General features: G+C 36.8%; 1 protein-coding gene across 1 annotated transcript in view; it reads left to right on the top strand.

The window, feature by feature from the left end:
- Nucleotides 1–22963, top strand: part of THOC1 (THO complex 1) — a 54486-nt gene that overhangs the window by 29384 nt on the left and 2139 nt on the right. The window contains exons 12-18 of the mRNA XM_025429361.3: nt 10829–10929; nt 12358–12424; nt 12623–12673; nt 12765–12835; nt 13210–13305; nt 13880–13945; nt 20104–20187. Coding sequence (XP_025285146.1) covers nt 10829–10929; nt 12358–12424; nt 12623–12673; nt 12765–12835; nt 13210–13305; nt 13880–13945; nt 20104–20187 — 536 coding nt within the window. The remainder of the gene's footprint in view (nt 1–10828; nt 10930–12357; nt 12425–12622; nt 12674–12764; nt 12836–13209; nt 13306–13879; nt 13946–20103; nt 20188–22963) is intronic.

The raw sequence follows: 22963 nt of genomic DNA, 5'->3' as shown, positions 1-22963 counted from the left end.
CACAGGTAGGCACGATTCTACAAATAAAATAGGTGTTTTTGTGAATTATCATACTTCTTTCTCAAAGAGAGATATTTCCTATAGAAACAAAGTGGTATTATAATTTTCAAGGGCCACTTTTTTTATGCTGCTCGGGTATGATTGCAAACACTAAGTTCTAACAATACAGTTTTCTTGTTAGCAGAGTAAAATAATCCAGGAATAGCAGTCACTAAATACAGTGCTGAGGGCTTTTGGATTTTTTGTTTCCTTTTTTTTTTTTTTTTTTTTTTTTTTTTCAGTGTAGAACTACCTGTTCCTTAATATTAGTCCAGGCTCACACTCAGAAATTTTAAGGGAAGATTTCACCTCTAATTGTCCCAATTTATCATACCCCTGTGAAAGGCACTGGTATTGTAGAGATTCCTTCTTCACCACTATGTAGCATGTAAAAGCAGAACCAACATTTTAAAATATTTAAGTACCATGATATTAACATGATAGTTAAAGGAATGTATTCTGGTATCTTTGAGTTCTCATAAAAAGTATTACCAGTAACTCAGTATAGATACCGGGATTGCCCAGTTCTTCACAATACTAACTCCTCTTCCCTGTACATTTGAGACTCAGTGTCCAAATGGAAAAGATCAGTTGGAATACGTGGCAGCCAGCAGTTACCAGGGTGGTTGCCCACAGTCTCACACTATTAATCCTAGTGTGGTCATTAAGGCCATTCTTGTTCATGGAGAAAAGAAAATTAACAACCTGCCCAGTCTCTGCATTGTGTGAAGAACTCAGATGAAGACTTTTGGACATTAAAAAAAAAAAAAAAAGTTCTTGGCAGAAAGTTGTTCTGCCTTAAATTGTACTAACTGTATCCATTTGAGAAGTATCCAAGATTGAATATGCAGTGAAGGCAAAGATAGGCCTATTCCTTTATGACTCATAGTTAGGAACAAGCAGGCTAATCTGTATCCTATAATTTTGTCTCATTAGTTGTTTCATGTGAACCCCCTTTTCAACAGGTCTGGGAAGTTTTTAGACAGCTCTGGAATATGGCTTGAGTTTTCTTTGTCTGCAGGCCAGAGATAGAGCCAGCCCTCCAGCAAATTCCAGTACTTGACCATGAAATTCTTGTAGGTCATTATCATGGTCTGAAATTTAAATAGAAACTAGATTGTTGGTCCCTGTACCTTTGAGGAAAAAAAAGTTAATAGCAAAAGGTGTTAACTGGGCGAGGCTGACATTTTCCTATAGTTCCAAGATGGAAGAAAGTGTTACATTTTAAAAATCATATAAGAACTCAGCAACTCTTCAGCAGAATTGGAGTGATGTCTTCCACTAATGAACCTTGATGTAAAATCAGTCATTGAGGCTTCTGTCTTGATACCGCCCATCTGAGTCATCTGGTAGGGCTTTTCACAGTTGTGATTAGAATGGTTTGACAGACTTGATTTGGGCTTTGAAATAACCAAACAAAAGGAACATCAGTGTTGGGCCTTGGGTGGCCACTTAGGAATGGAAAGTAAATGGAAACGTAATTGGCTTACCATTAAGATTTCATGAGTAGGGAGACCTCACTATGGTATAAGCTATAAGACAATGTATCTAGACACTTCAGTTGAATTATGTACAAACTTTTGGGTTACTTTATTTTCCAGAATTTTATTTGGATGCTTGCCTATCTCTGCCGTGGGCAGTGAAAGCACTGATGAATCTTTAGGGCTTTACAAACTTTGCAGTTCGAGTGTTTTGCTGACATTGTGTCAGTTTTAGCATGTGGGGATGCACCCAACCATCTGAAAAGATAAATGCAGTTACTGAAACCTTTTTATATGATTAACTTTTTTATATTAATACAATCTATCTGAAGTTGTCCTCAAAGTTAGAGGCATGAGCTGTGCTCTTTATTGTGACACTTTTGTACTTTGCAGGTCTGACAAGTAGGGTAGCTGTTTAAATATCATTGAGCATATTGGAAAATTTATAGCATACTCTTCACTCTTTATTATTTTTAGAATCCCCTCTGTGTGTGAGTCAAGCTGTGGTTATGCAAGCAAGATAAAAAAGTCTGTTCTTTGGTGCTGCCAAGCAGCCATCTGGGAAGGGGTAGAGATAGGGTACAAAGGGTACCCTACCAGTATAACATAGGCCATGGATTTGGAGCCTGATTCTGAAGAAGGACAAAGTCTAAAAGAGTTGGCAGAGGAGACTGGTTAATTGATAAGAGCAAAGATGGAATGAGAAATGGCCCAACCTTGCTATGTCATTAGCTAGAGTAATAGAAACTAGTAATCATTTCTATTAGTTATTAATAGAAATTAATAATTATTAGTACTAACATTAAAATGTTAGCTCCTCCGGAAATGACAGCTCTCAACTCATTTTACATATCATGATTTACACAAAAGCAAAAAGTAGTCAGTATATTCATAAATGTAGAGTTCTTTGAAAAGAAAATGTGCGGGCAGCCCAGGTGGCTCAGCAGTTTAGCGCCGCCTTCAGCCCAGGGTGTGATCCTGGAGACCCAGGATCTACTCCCACATCGGGCTCCCTGCATGGAGCCTGCTTCTCCCTCTGCCTGTGTCTCTGCCTCTCTCTCTCTCTCTCTCTCTCTCTCTCACACACACACACATACTCTCACTCTCACTCTCTCTCTCTCATGAATAAATTTAAAAAAAGAAAAGAAAATGTGCTTTGATGAGGGCAGTGATTACTACCACCAGATAGAATGTATGGAAGGCAAGGAAATTTTATTACCCTTGAGAATGGACCAAATACCCAGGGACTTAATTTTGTCTTTCTCAGTTAATCAGGTCCCCTCTTCTAAGTGTTTTTAAGTTTTAAATATACTTTAATATACATGTTTTAATATATCAAACAGTATGTTTAATTACAATACTAAAATTTTAAAACTCTAGTCTTTAAAATAATTTTATCAAGTATGTTTTAAAGTACATATTGGTTTCATCATCTTGAGTATTCTGAAGGATAAATATGTTTATATATAATCAAAGAGACTTAAAAACATGTAGGAATTATATAGAAGTTAGGTACTTTTTATTTCTTTCCATATCTGGATCTAAATTTCTTTGGAAGTTTGTTAAGAAAAATACAGATTTTTGAAACTTAACTGGATAGCATAGGAGTGTTCAGTAGAGTCACATAATTTGCAGTATTGTCTGAGGTTTATGAAAATCAATAAATAGATATTGGCTATTTAATCACAACTTAGTTGTTCACCATGTTTCCTAAGTCTTTCCTAAGTAATCCTAAATCTTTGTAGGGGTAACAACATAATCTGTATTGTTTAGGAAGTTCTAGTTAATTTAGGCTTTTGAAAGGAAGTCTTATATTTGCTAAAATAAATTTGTGTTTTATATTAATTAGATGTATTAAAGGAAAGAAATTTAAAATGTAAATTTTTGGTATTTATGAGGGATATTAAAGTCCACTAAATCTCCTTAAAAATATTAGTACAGGTTTGAAAATCTTTCAATTTATGACCATACCTTTAAGTAACCTTCTTAACTATAGCAAAAAGACTGACAGGTAACATCTCCTGCTTTGCCATGGACGTACTTTTCTTTATCCTGTAACTTAGGAGGAACACTGAGATCCTTTTATTTTTTAAAGATTTTATTTATTTATTCATTCATGTGAAACAGAGAGGCAGAGACATAGGCAGAGGGAGAAGCAGGCTCCTCGCAGGGAGCCCAACGCAGGACTCAATCCCTGGACCCCAGGATCACACCCTGAGCCAACGGCAGACAGACCCTCAACCACTAAGCCACCAGGCATCCCCATAAAAATTTTATAGAGCAGGCCTGACCAAGGAAAAACGTGAAAAGGTGCCAGTAAACATATTAGTAAGATGAATAAATAATAAAAATGGGCATAACTGAAAATACAGAAATACTGAAAATATGTAAGAGAATGTATTCTAAACAACTTCTGCCAGTACCTTTTTAAATCTAATGAAACAGTAAATCTGTAGAAAAATGTAGTCACCAAATAGACTCAAAGAAAATAGAAAATAGACTCAAACAAAGAAATAGAAAACTTGAATAAACAAGTAACTGTTAGAGAAATTGTAGTCAAAATGACACCTTTCAAATGACATCAGGTTCAGATTTTTTATCAGCAATTCCAGGAATAGATGATTCTTATTTTAAGTGAAAATTTTCAGAGTTTAGGTGACAAAAGCAACCAATTGCTTAATATGAGATTGATAAAACTTTTAGATAAAATCCCAAAAGGACAGAACAGGGGAAAAAAGTATATCAATCTCACAAGTAAGGGTGAAAAAAATTTTTTTAACTCACGAATCAAAAGTAGTTATTTTTTTGAAGTAGAGACTAAATAGGATTTATCCTAGGAATGTATGTTTATCAGAAAGCTTAATGTAATACCAAATTAACAGCCTTAAGGTTTAAAGGTTTAAATATTTTTAAACTGTATAATCATCTCAGATGCCAAGAAAATTCTTCAGTAAAATCTAATATTCAGTACAAAAATCAGAAGTTAAAGGGGATTATCCTAACTAAGGGGATTAATAAAAAGCCCTGTGGCAAGTATCATACATAATGATCAAACTTTTAGAATTATTTCTAGTATATTCAAAAACAAGGCATGGATGTCTACTAACTAGACTTCTGTTCAACATAGTAGTGGACGACCTAGTTATTTCAGTAAGAAAAAAGAAATGAGTTATAATTACTAAGAGAAAAGACTGAACTGTCCCTATTTGAAGGCAATATAATTGGCTACAGAGAAAATCCAGGAGAACCAGCAAACTATTAGTAGGATTAAGGAGGCTTCAGCAAGGTTACGAGAGAAACATAAGTGGCGTTCCTGTAAGTAACCAATTACAAAATATAAGTTGAACTAGCAATGAAAACTAATGCCTAAGAGTAATCTTTGTGTAGAAAATTACAAAGATGGAGGGGTAGGACTACACTTGGATAGGAAAACCCAATGTCATTTCCCCACATAAATTTAGTGTATTTTGAATCAAATCCAAATATGTTTTTTGAGGAAACTTTTAAAGTTGATATTACAGTTCTTCTGAAAAAAGCCAAGAGGAAGTAAGAAAAATTGGAAGAAGTTGGAAACAATTGCTCTATTAGGTATTAAAACCTGTAAAGCTCTAATAATTAAAACAGTGAAGTAATTATTAGTACAGGTATAAAGGGGAAAAAACTGAACAATGGAAAGCACAAACTGGAAAGTTTGATATACGGGAGAAGTTACATTTACAAATTAGCAAGGAAAAGATGGATTATTCTTAATAAATGTTGCTTGGACAGCTCATCCATATGGAAAAATAAAATCCTGTTTAGACCTTGTTACATGCACAAAGGTCAATTCTAGGTTAATTAAAAGTCTAAATAAGAAAAGCAAAACTTTGAAACACTTAAAAGCATAAAATATGTACACTCAGAGTAAGAAAAGATTTCTTGAATCACAAAAAAGCACCGGTCATGAGGGAAATGACCGATACGTTTAATATAAAGAAGTAAAAGTACTGAATAGTAAAAGACACTGTAGACAAAGTAAAAAGATGGCCACAAACTAGAAGATATTCATCATCTGCATAATGATTAATATTCTGAACATTCTGTTGATAGACAAACTAGTGGAAAACTGGAAAGATGGTAAATGCAAGTGGCTTACAGATATAGAAATCTAAATAGCTGATAAGCTTATAAAAAAGCTAACCATCTCTAGTAGCCAAAGAAATTAAAATGATGAGATAATTGTTTCACACTTCCCAAATTGACAAAAACAGTAAAGCCTGACAATAAATGGTATTGGCAAAGGTGTGGGAAAGGACACTTTCAAATACTGCTAGTTGAAGTATTAATTGATATAACCACTTTGCAGACCAGTTTTATAATTAGCAAACTTAAAACTTTTGTTCCTAGATGTGGCCCCTAGAGAATCATACACATGCACAAGGAAATACATAAGAAGATTCATTGTAAATTATGTGTTTGTAAGTGTAAGTTTGGAAACAACCTAAATGTTCATAAGCAGGAGACTGAGTGGTAAATTTACATAGTACAGTTCTACAAAGCACTCTTTAAAAAGTGAGTTAACTGGAGCAGAGGTCAGCAAATCAGGCTTATCACCTATTTTTATAAATGAGTTTTATTGGAGCTGCTATATATTCCCTGCTATATATTCATCCACATGTTGTCTGTGGCTGCTGTTGCATTGCCACAGCAGCAGGTAGTAGTTGGAATGGAGACTGATTGTATCATCCACAAAGCCTAAAATAAGTTACTGATTACCCTTAACAGAAATTTTCTAACCCCTGAACTAGTGATACATGTATTAAGTTGTATAAATTTCGAACATAATGTCCTGTGAAAATAGCTTATTGCAGAATAATATGCATAGAGTTTGAAAACTTGCAAAATACCTCAATATGTTATTTATAGATACCTATTTATGTAGCAATAGTGTAAAATGTGCATTAGAACCATAAAACACCAAATACATGGTAGCATTTACCATAGTAGAGGGAAAGAGGGGGAGCAAAGAGGGAGGTTACAGAGGATGCTTCACTAGTTTCGATAATAACTATTTAACAAATGTGGAACAAATAAAAATGTTAGGATTTAATATAGAACTGGATAGGGGACATGAATTATACAACTTAACTGTACCTTTTTGAAATTTTAAATTTTTCATAATTTGAAAATTTGATACAGCTAATGTGTTAATGATGACAGATTAGTAATATTTTAATGAGAATGCTCTTAATATGTTTTCTAGTACAGGTTTTTGAAGTATTTTCTATAAAGTGACGGAAATGGAAGATCCCGTACTTCAGTTTAATTGTACGAGGACTATTATTTACATGTACAATTTATTGACAGGAACATAAAGATAACTAAGACTAGCATGATCCTTTATAGGTTTAGAATAATAATCAGGAGTGCTGACGCCTGAGCTGAGATGTGAAAAAAAAAAAAAAAAAAGCTAAGGATGATAAAAGGCCCTTTGTTCTAGAAACAAAGACAACAGAGAAATACTTGATCCATTGAATGATGTAAATGGTGTAATTTTTTAAATAACCAAAGAAAAGTAGAACTAGAAAATGTACATTGTGGAAGAAAGTACAGTTGAGTGTGTCAGTTTTAGTCTCAGCTCTGTCACTAACTAGCTGTGTGGTCTTGCAGAAGTCCTAGTTTTCATAAGTATAATGTTAGCTTGAATGATTACACTGGTCCCTTCCCACCTCCGATTCTATGTCTTATTAACTCCTATTTTCAGTCCATTGTTCCCATCAAAGATATCTTCCAACATAAGTAAATGCGGAAGACTTAATTAAAGCCTGAGGTAGATGAAGAGTTGTACATAGCACCTAGCCTCTTCAGTTCATTTCCTCAAGCCAAGAGGCTTGTTTGTCCTCACTCCCGACTGCTTGAACTACTTAAGGTCTTCAAACAGGCCAGTCTCTTATGGGTGCAGAGTCTTGGTTTCTGTTTCTTCTCGAATACTCTCCCAACTAGAGATTTGCTCCTGTGGTTTATAGTTCTGCTTTTTCCAAGCAGTCTTTGTAGAGATGCCTAGGCAAATCGATGCTGGAGCCTCTTACTGAATTAGCCAACAATGGAGAAGAGCAGCTTTGTGGGGAAAATTGGTGTGTTTTCCCTTGAACATGAAATCTGATCAAGTGTTAGTTGAATATTCAAATAGAGATGCGTAGTAGCTTTTTTAAGTATATAGATGTGGAGATTAGGAACACAATCTAGGATGAGAGTATAGATTTGGTACGTAGTATAGTTATCAGCTTGTATGTGATAATTCAAGGTAAAATATAGAGTGGAAAGAGAAGAAAACATCATACTGAATCCTGAAGAAAAACCAATTAAGTTTAAGGGGTGGGGTAGTAGGGGAGAGGAAGAAGATTGAAGAATAGCCAATGAGATTGGAGAAAACTAGAAAAATATACCTCATGGAAGCCAAGCATATCAAGTAGGATGAGGACTTCTAAAAGAAAGTGTTCATGGGGCCAAGCAGGGTTTGGGGGGTGGAGAAGGCGTTCACTGGATCTAACAACAAATAAGTCGTTGGTGATCTTGGCAAAAACATGGTCAGTGAATTGGTGAACCAGAAAGCCACAGATCGTGGCAGATTGAAGGGTGAATTGGAAACGGTGAATGTAGCCAGTTCTTTGAAGATGTTTGGCTGTTCAGGGAGGATGAGGGGAGGCTGACGATCTCTTTCAGAGAAGTTGCTTAATTGCTAATGGAAAGGAGCTTGGAAAGAAGAAAGGATTGAAGGTACAGGCACCAGGACAGTTAGCTGATAGGACTCAGTTAACTTAGGTTTGGATGTCCAGATGAAAGGGTTGCCTTTAGCAATGAAGATGTCGAGAAAAAGGAAACCAGGATGTGGGGAAAGCTCAAACTTCTAGTTTAATAAATTTTTCTCATTGAAGGTTGCAGTGGTTATGTACTGAGAATGAGAGGGTAATTAATGTTTGTGATAAGTTGAAAGGGTTTGTAGTAATTGCTATGGAGAAGAGAATAATAGCTTTGGAGAATAAAGAAAGATCGCTGATTAGAGACCAGTTTTAAGTCAGAGGCAGTAGCATAGCGGTCCTACCATCTGCAGACTGTGTGGTTTGTATTTTCTTTCAAGTAGCTCCATATGCAGCCTGCACGAGAAGCCTTAGTTTTAGGGGGCACTGAGTAACTTAGCTTGATCTGGGGTTGCCGGTTTGCGCAGTGATGTGCTGGAAGTGTGGCACAAAGGTGTTGTGGAAGTTGGCAACAAAGTGTTGGCAACAAAGTGTTCAAAGTCAAACAAAGAAGAGATAAACCAAAAAGTCAGGACCAAGGGTCAGCTAACTGCAGCCACAGCTCAAATCTGGCCCACTGCTTGTCTTTTTTTACATTTTATGTGTTTACAGAAGTATGTGTGTAGTATCTTACAATATGCCCTTTGGCTCAAATAGCCTAATATATTTACTGCTAAAAAACGTCTGCTGACCCCTTATCTCAACCAAAATAGGGTTACAGTGAAAACAGAACGGGACTGACCGGTAGAAAATAGAGGGTCCAGGGTACTGAAAGTCTCAGGTCTTGGGACATCTGAGTGGGAGACTAAAAGAATGGGAGCTGTAGTGAGAGTTCAGGGTTTCAGAGCTAAGGCAACTGTTCGAGCTTTTGGCCATGGCAGTGGGGCCACAGTAGAGGCTGTACCTGTCTGTGGAGCTGTCAAGGAACTTGAGAGCCTAGATGGGGATAATGATGTCACTCAGGAGTAGCAGGAAAGGATGTGGGGGAGTTGTACTATTCAATTTGGGATGGGGTAGTTAAGATGATAAATAGCAAAATCAAAGACTGAGTGTCTCAAAGGTGACGCACAGCACCCTAGGCCAGTTGCATTTAAAAAGGAGGAAGTGAAGCTGTGGTCTGTGTATACAATGGAATATTACTCAGCCATTAGAAACGACAAATACCCACCATTTGCTTCAATGTGTATGGAACTGGAGGGTATTATGCTGAGTGAAATAAGTCAATCGGAGAAGGACAAACATTATATGGTCTCATTCATTTGGGAAATATGAAAAATAGTGAAAGGGAATACAGGGGAAAGGAGAGAAAATGAGTGGGAAATATCAGTGAGGGTGACAGAACACGAGACTTCTAACTCTGGGAAACGAACAAGGGGTGGTGGAAGGGGAGGTGGGCGGGGGGATGGGGTGACTACGTGACGGGCACTGAGAGGGGCACTTGACGGGATGAGCACTGGGTGATATGCTGTATGTTGGCAAATCGAACTCCAATAAAAAAAAAAAAAAAAAGGGGGGGGGGGGGCGGAGGAAGTGGCCAGTGAATGTTAAATAGATGGAAACATAGCCAAAGGGACTTGGGACCTTCAACTGCATTCCATTCCTAGGACTTTCGGGTGACTTGCAAGTTGGTCATCCGTTTAAAATAAGCAGCTTCTCACTGTTGCTTTAGCTCTGGAAGGCCAAAGCAGCACACGTTTGTGGATAAAGACTTCAGCGTTGCTTCAGGGCTCTAGGGATATAATGAGAATGACTGCCTTCACAGTGGAGGCCATTCTTAGAAAACATCCAGGGACATAGTTATTTTAAAACTTCCTCATAAGGGACCTTCAAGTCCTTTCTAATGCAGATTCTGTGATAATACAAGTATGATATTATTTTCTCTAAAATAGAAGGAGGGCAGCCCAGGTGGCCTGGTGGTTTGGCGCCACCTTCAGCCCGGGGTGTGATCCCGGAGATCTGGGATCCGGATCGGGTCCTGCATTGGGCTCCCCGCATGGAGCCTGCTTCTGCCTCTGCCTGTGTCTCTGCCTCTCTAGAATAAATAAATAAAATCTTTTTTAAAAATTGTTTAAAATAGAAGGAAATAATCCACTTAATTCACAGATGGTTTTTCACTTGTAATTTCTTATTACCGAGCCGCAGGTCTGTTGCAGGCACTTTGTAGGGCTGCAAAAATGACCAGCATCCCTTGTTATCTATATATGGACCTCTCTCTAGCCATCATTTCTTTATATGTGAGAAAGTGGCAGCCATACTTTTACCTAAGTATATTTCTGCTTTGCTTTATCTTGACTTCAGGACCACTGATCTAACATTGCTATCTGCCAACATAAATATCTCATGGTTAAAATATCTGAAGCCTTTGCTCCCTTGTCCTAGGGCTTGTGCAGTAATGCCTCATATTGAATGAGCCCCTCAGTGATGAATATTTTATTAAAATCTTTCATTTCTATAATAGCATACCTGTACCTTTAGGAAGAATTTGAATTTAATGTGTTTTGTGTTGTGTGTGTGTGCTTGTTTTTCAACTAGTTGATGGATTTGCAACTGAGCGACAGTAACTTTCGCCGACACATCCTGTTGCAATATCTCATTTTATTCCAGTATCTCAAGGGACAGGTCAAATTCAAAAGGTAAGTTAATCTGGGTAGTAAATGATTTCTAAACAGTCCTTTTTAAAAGAAGACTCACTTACTGATCTATTTCTCTTACGTGTCAGACTCATTTAATGTATAAGGGTCACATCCCTGAAACCTTCCTTTTGCAGCAACACTGGATAATCAGGAGCTTTTGTTAAAGATACTAGATGTTAGGGTACTTGTTATAGAGAAAAGGTGTTGACTGTATCTGCTGTCAGTGTAAGCCTCTCCTGTTGAGCACTGGGGTTCCTGGGGTCTTCAGTTGTATGGATGGATCTCTGTTCTAGACTTCCACCATTCCCCTCTCACTTCACCCAGACCTTCTCCAAACCTGATTTGAAGACTAATAAGCCCATAATCTCTTTCAAGGTGTGGAGCTGTCTAGGACATTAGTATTCAAAAGTAAAGTAAATCTTTGAAGAACAGAGCAGTTCGAGTCTCTTTAGGGTTTCAGAAAACCTGATCAGTTCCTCTACTTCCTGGCTACCTCCATCTGCAACATAAGCCACTGCCTCTTGTCCTATCCATGACTGAAGTTCACCATTACTCACTGGCATTTTAAGTTTGCAAAACAGTGTTGGATTTATTAGTTGTGTGAAAAATGTGCCTTTACTACCTGCTGGCTTTGAATCCCACTTTCATGACTCACTAGGTGCAATTAAGCTCTTTCAGACTTGTGATTTTAAGATGACACATAGCAAGTACTCAAGAAAGTTATTTCTTGTCCTTCTATTGTTGAGTTTTAATATATAGCATGGTAGAAAGATCAAGGAATTTGGAGCCAAACCTAGGTTTGCATTTAAGCTTTATCTCTGATCTCTGTTTAATAAAGCACACATGCTCGTTCTGAGAATTAATAATGCATCTAAAGTGCTCAGATTCCTGGCACAGTAGTCTATCACTATTTATTGACTAACTATAAGATCACCAAGTATCACTATATATTGGTGCATAGTGAGAGCTGAATTAATGGCACCCATTAACATTTTGGGTCTGCCTTCAACCTTCACTAAGATTTAGGGGGTTTTATTCATTATGTTTTGATGGCCTTTTAAAGGAATGTAGCATGCTTTATCTGAATGTGCAGCATGGAGAGGAATAGGTTAATATTCTCAGAGGTTTTCATTCAACATTAAATTTCTTATTTTAGGAAACATTCATTGCTCTGTTCATAGTTAATCAACTTGATGGAGTGTCCTCCCTTATATACCTTCGTGTCTTCAATTCTAGCCATCTTAAATGAAGTGCAAGAATTTTCTCTTATAATCCTCTTGTGATTGTTCTTAGTAATTTTTTACACTATTTTCAGTATGGTTAACTTACCTGTTACATGCCTTGGGTTTTTATAAGATAGTATATAAGCCTTAAAATTGAGTATACATTACTGTAACTCAAGCATGCTTTTATTGCTTTGTTCCCTAGTTCAAACTATGTTTTAACTGATGAGCAATCACTCTGGATTGAAGATACTACAAAATCAGTTTATCAAGTAAGTTCAACATGCAACAAACCCATGATTGAACAAAATGGAAATTTAGAATTTTCTTTGTTTCAGCCCCAAATAGGAAAATAAGGATAAAGTTAAGCTCAGGTACAAGACCACAAACACTTCTTGGTCCTCTGCCTACAAACCACTCCTAAGATGCAGAAAGTTGTTGAAAGCTTAGTATATTCTTTCTAATCACAGCTACTATCTGAAAACCCCCCCGATGGAGAAAGATTTTCAAAGATGGTAGAGGTATGTGTTTTATATTTACATAGTCTTCTTAGCACCAAATAGAATTTCAAAGGCCTTCATTATATAAATGTAATTTCTTTGTTTTTCTCAGCATATATTAAACACTGAAGAAAACTGGAACTCATGGAAAAATGAAGGCTGCCCAAGTTTTGTGAAAGAAAGGTAAATATATACTCATCTCAAACACTATGAAAAGAAAGGCATTTCAAAATATAGTTTGACATTATTTTGCATTATGTACAGATAGTATGTATTTCATATAAACTGAACTCTATAAGAATACAGCCATTTTGATTTACTTCTAGTCGTCTTTCAGATTCCTTGTCATTAAGTTCCCAGAACAAATTAATCTATTATTCCTGAAAAAATGCCATTTGTCCCCTAGTTGTGGCATTTTTGTCTCCTATCTGATGAGTGTTCTATAATAAGAGGAAGCTTTTATGTTTTTATAGGAAAAAACAATAATTTTCTTTTACATTAAACACTTGTTATGTATGCTCTCCATTTGTAATTCCAGTGTGTTTTATTCACCACAGAACATCAGACACCAAGCCAACAAGAGTAGCTCGAAAGAGAACGGCACCAGAGGACTTTCTAGGGAAAGGACCCAACAAAAAGATTCTGATGGGAAAGTAGGTTAACCTGTCTCTTCCATATGTGGGATGGTATTGTTTTTTTTTATATATATATTTTGAAGATGTTACTGTAAGATCTCTCCAGTTTCTGTGTTTTTTCAAGTTTTTTTGTGTTTGGCACATACATAGATGACTAAAATGGATCACACACTCTCAATCTCGAGGGCCCATTACCTGGATTCATGCAGATACATAAACTTCCATTTTGTCTCTCGCTTCCCAAATCCTTGGCTCTAGTCTGTGCCATTTTTTCCATGTTACAGATAATACAATCACTGTTAGATTGATTGAGCTCACTTCAATTTCTGCAAGGTACCATGATCCTTCAGGTTCTATTACCTTCCAGTTAATTACTCATTGCTTTATACTTGCTTGAATATTTTTAGAAAGAACAAATGACTGTTATCATTTAATATAGCTATCTAGAAAATTTGCATAATACCAAAAATTAATGAATGAAAACTCATCTTGTCACCACCTAAAAATTCACTAATTAAGTATTTTTACAACTTTAAGGCATATGAGGATGATGTCCATTAAAAATGTATTTATTTATGTGTCTCTTTTGTAGTGAGGAGTTAACAAGGCTTTGGAATCTCTGTCCTGATAATATGGAAGCCTGCAAATCAGAAACAAGGCAAGTTTAAAATGTTTCACATGAGGTACTGCTTTTCTCAAATGTTTTAAGTGAGTGAAATTAATTTATTGTGGTTGACTTTGGCATAGCAGAATATGGCTTCCCACAATGAAACACCTAGAAGTGCTGATAAAATAGTTTTAGAAATCACAAGGAAGTACAAATTTACAAAAGAAGAGGGAACTGAAAACGAAAGCATGAGCCAATATGGTTGCTTCTAGCTGGGAAGCTTGCAGAGGATTCTCACTTTGGGGAACCAGGGAACTTAGGTTTAAGAGCCACAAAAGGACAGAAGGGAAGACCTTCAGCCTGCACAGATTTGTAACTGAGTCTCCTTTGAGTAAAGCTGGGGCCCTTGAAGCACTGCACTAGATATAAAAAGAAGAGCAGATTGGGGAGGAGGGACTTGCTCAGTGGCATAGGAAATAACTTGCCCATTTCTACCTGAGGTGTGAGTAAAAAGGAAAAAGGACAGCTGGGGAAATTATAACTACAAGTCTGCTGTCACACAGTCCTATAGTTTAAATTTATCCTACCAGCAGTGTAAAGGAACCCCCCTAACTAAAGAGGTGAATTCAGATGTCTCAGTCTGATGATACAAAGCTTTCTGAGGTCACATGTTCAATCTAAGCCACACAAGGATCCTACAGATAAAAGTCTGAAGATAGTCAACCTTCTGAACTTAATAATCCACCACAAGAAAGAATCAGCAGATAGGACAAACAAAACAGACAACAGAAGTTAGACAACAGCTTCTGATAATAAAACCCATCAAGTAAAGATAGCTTAAAATAAGTATATTTAAGATAGTTAAAGGCATAAAAGAAGGAATTGGAAATTTTAAAAAGGAATAGCATACTCTAAAAGGACCAAGGAAATTAAAAAAAAAAAATTCTAGCAATGAGAAAATATAATCATTGAAATTATAAGACTTAATAGGCATGTTAAATAGCAGACTGGATATAGGTGCATATTAGAATTAATGAATAAGAAATCACCCAGAAAGCAGTCAGAGGGATCGAGAGTTAGAAAATATGAGTTGAGAGTAAAGAACCACAGAATGAGGGAATAGAGAGCAAGAAAGAGATAATGAACTCAGAACTGAGAATAGGCATAAATTCTTAGGTTCAAGAAAAACAAATTTTAAGTAGGATAAACAATAAATCTGTATCTCTACACATTGTTGTAGAGTCACCAAAGAGAAAAACCAGACTACTTGCAAAACAAAATCAGACAGCCAACTGTAAGAACAAAAGAAACCAGAAAATTGGAATGATAGCTCTTCACAGTGTTATGAGAAAGTGTCAAGTAACAAGTTGGTGGATGAATCAGGAGTTATTGTGAAATAAAGTTATTTTCAGATTAAAACCATGAAAATCTATTATCAGCAGTACTTACTGAAGCTGTCAAAGAAATTGAACCCAGAAACACAGTAAATTGCAAGAAACATTGCTATTCAAGACACTGATAAACATGAATAAATCTCATCAAGAATTTCCTATATAAAGTGGTATTAATTACTAATTGGAGATTATTTTAAAAGGTAAAAACTAAATATTTGATAAAAGTAACATAATACAGTGAATGATCAGAATTAAAGAATGTTAGAGATGAAGACAGAGATAACAACTTTAAATAAAGCATGCTTGGGGCAGCCCGGGTGGCTCAGAGGTTTAGCGCCACCTTCAGCCCAGGGCGTGATCCTGGAGACATGGGGTCAAGTCCCATGTCAGGCCCCCTGCATGGAGTCGGCTTCTCCCTCTGCCTGTGTCTCTGCCTCTCTATGTCTCTCATGAATAAATAAGTAAAATCTTTAAAAAAAAAAAAATAATAAATCATGCTTGCTAAAGTATGTAAAAGAAATAGAATATGTAGAAAATATATAACTTTCAAATGAGTGGAGGATAAAAGAATATAAGAAAATTCATGCAATCAAAAATAGGCAAGATAAACACACATAAGAAACAAGTAATAGAACATTGAGGCACCTGGGTGGCTCAGGTCATGATCCAGGAGACCAGGGATCGATCCCCTACTTCGGGCTCCCTACTCAGCAGGGAGTCCGATTGTACCTCTCCCTCTGCTCCTTCCTCCTGCTCATGTGTGCACACGTACCACGCCTCCTCAAATAAATAAAATCTTTTAAAAAAAGTAATGGAACACATAAAACAATATAGTTAAAAATAAATGGAAATGGACTTTCTAGTTCAAAGATGGAAGCTGGTATTGTCTTTTAAAAGTCCTTCTATATGTTATTTATTTATTTATTTATTTATTTATTTATTTATTTATTTATTTATTTATTTATATTTTTTATATATGTTATAAGAAACACTTTCAAAATAAGGATATGGAAAGGTTGAAACTAATATATATATATTAAAACATATATATATGAAGAATAGTTATACTGATATCTGTCAGAAGAATCTTAAAGCCGAAAGCATTAAAAATAAAGATAATTATTGCATAAAGATACAAGAAAAAAAATGGAGCAGAAATATATATATATTCTAAAACTTGTTTCTAAAGGATATAGTCTCAAAAAACTGACAATTAGAATGAGAAATTAACCAATCCAACATTTTGACAGTTTTCACACTTCTGCAAAATGTTTTACTAGAATTTTGACACTAAATACTTTAAGAAAAAAAAATACTTTAAGTATTTAATAAGTTCAGTCAAAAAAAGTTAGGGTTTAACAAGACGATTAACAGGCTTTAGGCTTACAGAAAACACAAATGCATTTAAATTAATACATGAATAACAATATATTTAAAGAACTTTCAGGTACTTATTTTAAATAACTTCAGAATCAAAGAAGAAATCATAATGTAAATTAGAAAACATAGAATTAATGACAAGGAATTAGGGGCTTAAGCTTTTGAGAAATAGAAAACTTATGACCTTAAATGTCTATAAATTTAACTCAAAGTTAACTGAAAATTAAGAATCCAGCACTGAACCCCAATGTTTATAGCAGACTAGCCAAATTATAGAAAGAGCCCAAATACTCATCAACTGATGAATAAAATATGGGGTGGGTGGGTGTGAATCTTTATCTATAATAGAATATTATTCAGCCATAAAAAATGAAATCGTGCCATTTGCAACAATATGGATGGAGCTAAGCATGTAATATGCTAAGCAAACTAAGTAGTCAGAGAAAGACAAATACCATATGATTTCATTCATATGTAGAATTTAAGAAACAAAATGAATGTGGTGGTGGAAACAAAAAGAGGCAAACCAGGAACACACTCTTAACCATAGAGAACAAATTGAAGGTTACCAGAGGGGAGGTGGGTGGCAGGATGCTTTGAATGGGTAATCGGGATTAAGGAGGATATTTGTGATGAGCACGGGGTGATGTATGGAAGTATTAAATCACTAGATTCTACACCAGAAACTTAATATTACACTGTATATTAACTAACTTAAAACTCTTTTAAAAAGAATCTAACACTGGACCAAGTGAATTGCAAAGAATGTAAAAAAAAAAACAAAAAAAAACTAGAAATTGGTTAAGATAGTAAATAATAGCATCAACAAAATGAAACAATTTTTTTAAAGACTAGGAAAATTTTTAAAGCTCCAGCAAGTTGATTGATAAATTTAGATCCTTGCCAAATCTGAGAAAAAGTCAACCCAATAGAAAAATGTACAAAGTGATAGCTTCAAAAGCAGAAACTAATAAATCTAAGAAAAAATACCAAACATCAGTAAAATCAGATTAAAAACGACAGCAGGCAGTTTCATAGCCAAGAAACTCAATAATTTAAGCAGCCCCGGTGGCTCAGCGGTTTAGCACCACCTTTAGCCCAGGGCCTGATCCTGGAGACCCAGGATCAAGTCCCACATCGGGCTCCCTGCATGGAGCCTGCTTCTCCCTCTGTCTGTGTCTCTGCCTCTCTCTCTCTGTGTGTGACTATCATAAAAAAAATAATAATAATTTTTAAAAAAAAGGCAGTTTCATAGCCAAGAAACTCAATCATTTAAGTGTAAGATTTTGTATGAATTGTGGGTAAAAAGAATTGCCACTGCTGCTGGTGGGACCCTAAATTGGTACAGCTACTTTTGAAAACAATTTGGCAGTAACTAAAAGTTACAGATGTGCATACCCTCTGTCCGACAGTTCACTCCTGGAATGGTTGATCTTAAAGTAGTTCTTTTAAAACTTTAGGTTGAGAATCAGTGATTTGTGAAGTCAGTTTAGTAGCTGCCACCAGCTTTTTTTTTTTTAGTGAAATAGAAAATATATTTTTGTGAAACATTAGCTTTTCTTACATACACACATACATTTATGTGTGTATTGGGTTATAATAAAAATTAATTTTTTACTATGGGTTATAGGGATAGTTTGAAGACCATAGTGTCTAAAGAAACTAGTTCACATACACAAATGAGACAGGTACAAGAATGTGCGTTTAGCAGTGTCATAGCAAAAATGGGGAAACCACCTGAATATCAAAGGGAGAATGGATGATGTGTGACATGTTCGTGTAGCAAACTGCTATACATCGGGCACTAGAATGAGGTTGCATGAGGACTACTGCATCAGACCTCCATCAGAAAAAATCAGGGTCGGGCAACCCTGGTGGCTTAGCGGTTTAGCGCTGCTTGCAGCCCGGGGTGTGATCCTGGAGACCCGGGATCGAGTTCTGAGTCGGGCTCCCTGCGTGGAGCCTGCTTCTCCCTCTGCCTGTGTCTCTGCCCCTCTCTCTCTCTCTCTCTCTCTCAATCTGTGTGTGTGTGTGTGTCTCTATGAATAAATAAATAAAATCTTAAAAAAAAAAAAAGAAAAAGAAAAATCAGGGTTGTAGGTTACAAGCAGGGTCCCATTATAAAAGTTTGAGAAACTTTCAAACTGTATATGCTCCATTAAAAAAAAAAAAAAACAAAAAAACAGGAGTGAGAAGTAACAAATTCTGAAGAGTGGCCACCTCTGGGGAAAGAGAATGAGATCAGAGAGGAGTGCACAGGCACCCTGAGTTGTATTTGTAGTGTTTGTAAAAGTCAGATACGGCAACGCCTGGGAGGTTCATTCCATTTAGTCATGATTGTTCATGGTCTACAGTTGAACCTTGAACAATGCAGGGGTTAGGGGTGCCAACACCGCACAGTGAAAAATGCACAAGTAACTTTTGATTGCCCAAAAATGTTAGTAGCCTGCTATTGATTGGAAGCCTTACTGTAACATAAATGAGTGATGAACACATTTTGTATGTTATATGTATTATATGCTGTTTTCTTACAGTGAAGGAAGCTGGAGAAAAAATATTAAAATCATAAGAAAAAATAGATTTAGTGTACTTTATTTATCGAAAATAAATTCAAATAAGTGGACCTGCACAGTTCAAGCTCGCAGCGTATAAGGGTCAGCTATACAGTAATTTTTAATCTAATGAATGGTTCCAAGCACTTATCAGTGATAGTCTGGGATTTCAGTGTCTCCCTTGCTTTGTCTAGGGGGACACATACAAGACTGGTAAACTCCAAGGAAACCTTCAAGGCCTGTCATAATTACTAGTTAAGAGAGCGTGTTATTATACTGAAAGTTAGTAAGATTGTGTGATTTTTCCTGACAGAGCCCATTTTTCTAGTTTTAGTCAAAGATGTCTTCTAATCAGACCCTTGGATCATACTCATTTGCTTGACTAGCAAAAGCTTATTTCTAAAACCAAATTCCAGAAAGATGCAATTAAAAACCAACCATGCTCTCATGGGAAATCCCTAAAATAAGCTTACAGGTAAACTCTAAATTTCAATATGGTCTGGTTATTCGTCTGGATTTTATTAATTCTGGTTTAAGGAAAAAGCACCTTTGGATGTGGACATTGGATATGAAACTTTCCTCCTTGCCGGGGAAATTCAAATGTTCTGAAATCCCTGGCCACCCCTGGACCGTTAACATTGCAGTCGAGTCCAGTGACTGCTGCGTTACAGGGAGTGAAGTATGTGAGGGTGTAGTACCACACTGCCCCTCTTTGTTGTCCTCTTGGAGTTCAATTTTGAGTCCTTTACCTCCTTTAAAAATCTGAGTTCCTAAAGTGTAACTAACGCAAGTGTCGGTGATATCAGAATCTTTCATTGCCACCATTTTAGGAGTAGTTATTAAGAACACACGTGGTCCTCACTAGTTCTTTTTTAACACCCAGGGAATACATGCCGACTTTGGAAGAATTCTTTGAAGAAGCCATTGAACAGGCAGACCCTGAAAACATGGTTGAAAATGAATACAAGTAAGTCGTGCTTCTTCCGTGCTAACATTCTACAGTAATCTCTTTAGGGACTGTACGTACACTAGGACACTAGTTAAGGGAGACCACTGATACGCAGGTACCAGGTCCACATCAGCACACATCCCTGATTCCGTGACCACGCCTACTGAGTAACAGGACAGAGGATCACACTTGTTTCCCCTTGGGCCTCTACCTCCCTCCCAGGATCCTCTTTTCCCCTTCCAATCAGTGTCTCCCGAGACACATTGATAACCATTGCCTGCATTTCCTCACCTTCCATTTCCTTGTCAGCTCACTGCTGCTGGGTGGTCTCCTTGTCCCTCCACTGAAATAGTACTTGTCAAGGTCACCGGATCTTTTATCGACCTCCCAGCAGCAGTCACCATTTGTCTCTCCTTCCTTAGATAATGTGTTCTTCTCGTGTTCTTTTCTTGACATCCACCAAACCACACTCCTGCCTCACTGCATCTCAGTTGACTCCCCCTCCTCGCCTAAGTCAGAGTTTGGAGTAACTTCAGGACTGAATTTCAGCTTTTTCATCTACTCTTTTAGGCAACACACAGCTCTGTGGTTTTAAAGATTTTTTTTTTTAAGTTTCATTTATTAATTTATTTTAGAGAATTTGTGCAAGCAGGGGTAGGGGGTGAAGGGGAGGGGCAGAGGGAGAGAACTTCAAGAAGATTCCATGCTGTGGGGAGAACCTGATGTGGGGCTTGATCTCACAACTCTTGAGATCATGACCTGAGCAGAAACCAACAGTCAGGTGCTCACTCAGCTGAGCCACCCATGCACCCTAGCCCCATGGTTTTAAATAGGCTTTTGGTGTCTCTTGTAAGGGCAAGGGCCCTCTTGTCTGCCTGGGTTCCAATCCCAAGACACTGTGACACTTACTGGCTAGCCTGCTAGGGCTTCTGTAACCCCTCTCTGCTTGTTTCTTCACTGCTAAATAGTAATAATATCCATTTCACAGGGTTATTCTGAGGATTAAATAAGATGGTTCACTTTGAAACATACAGGACGTGTAGTTAGCACAGTTGTGTGACCTTATGACAAGTTAGGAGTTAAAATTACCATGATGTCTTAACTAGTAATGTTCTGTTCTCCAGCATGAGAATTGTGATCTTTAAACTCGCAAGTCTGATCTCCTCTTAAACTCTTCCAGTGATTGCCAGTTAAAATTAGGATGAATCCAACCAGAGCCAAAAAGATCTCAATCTGACTGCTGCCTACCCCTCCAACAATATCTCCTCTTTGCAATTTTCTCTCTGCTTCAACTACACCAGCCAGGTTTCTCAACTCAAAGGTCTTTACACCTTAGGACCTTTGCACTGGCTATTCTTTTTGCTTAAAATTTCTCCCCAAACTGTTCATGTGGTACAGGCTCACTTCAGATACGACCTCAGGACAGTCTTCATGGCCCAGAAGCCCCTCCCTTTCTGAAATTGTTTCTTGTGGTGTTCTTCTCCTTACCGCTGTGTGAAATCCTTATATCTTGTTTATCAATAATGATGCTTGCCAACACATTCCACATTCACTGTCAGGTACTCCCCTAGGCATTTACCATATATATGTCTAAGGTAGAAATTGTTATCTCCATTTTACAGTTAAAATGAGGCAGAGGGTGAATCATGTATTGAAGTTCTTATCTAGTAAATGGCAGAGCTAGGAAACCACTCTGGCCTCAGGGCCCTGCTCTTAATTCCAAGATTGTCACATCTTGAGTGTTCAGGGTATCCCTAACGTCTGAGTGCCCAGCTCAACAAGTACTTGTTGAATGAATGAATGTGATAGTCCTCCACAAACCTTGGTTTAAGGACCCGAATGAGATGGATTTCTGGAGAGTAAGTTTGTAACTGGCAGGGAATTTTGAAAACGCTTAAAAGATTGAAATTGCTTAAATGGAAATGTGTCAGAGAGGTAGGCTGGTTAGCTGATGAGTACCATGACATCAGTTTGGCAAGACAAGAGTGTAGGAGTAGTTTTTCAAGTACCAGCACACATTAAAAGTAGAGGCTCATTTATAAGATTTATATAAATAAATCAGGTTGCTACTCTTAAGAACTTGGGGGGGATCTTTCAGAAGACTTGCGAAAACTCAGAAGAAATCTGTGCTCTGGATTCTTCTGTAGCTTGACTGGTTCTGGAACATTACCTTTAGAATTTGTGAAGTGTCCATTTCTCACTTGTGTACCCCCTAGTGCTGTGCTTCATTTAGGAACAGTTCATGGATTCTGTCATCACTGCTTTACTCTGTTGGCTTTTTGATGTTTCCCTTTTAGTTTTGGAGCCATTTTTATTCATGGAGTTTGGTATTAAGCAAATTAAACAGATGTTCTATAGATGGAAAATGATGTATTGATTGGATTAATATGGTCCAAGCTCAGTGCTGAATTTATAAAATACTCTGAAATTCACACTTGCCAGTGGCATTGCCAGTATGGATATCAACTCACTGAATATAGGAAACCGATTATTTTTTTCTAAATAGGTAGATGATTACTGTCTTGCACATAGAACATCTAGATAGTACCACATACAAACGGACTTAAAAGTAAAACTTTTCAAGTGTGTTTGCTGCATGTGAACCTGCTTTGTCAGATTCTGCTGGTTTCTAGTATTATAAGTGTACTGCATTCTGAGAGGTTCTTTAGGAGTGAGATCAGAATGAAAAGAATGGTGCGCCTTCAGCTACTTAAGAGTATAGAATGTCACATGATAAAGTTACATTAACTAGAAGGCATATAGAAATAAAAAAACAAAAATAAAATAAAAAACC

Source organism: Canis lupus, chromosome 7 (assembly GCF_003254725.2).
Source record: "Canis lupus dingo isolate Sandy chromosome 7, ASM325472v2, whole genome shotgun sequence".
Classification (NCBI taxonomy): domain Eukaryota; kingdom Metazoa; phylum Chordata; class Mammalia; order Carnivora; family Canidae; genus Canis; species Canis lupus.
This window is presented reverse-complemented; position numbering and strand designations above follow the sequence as displayed.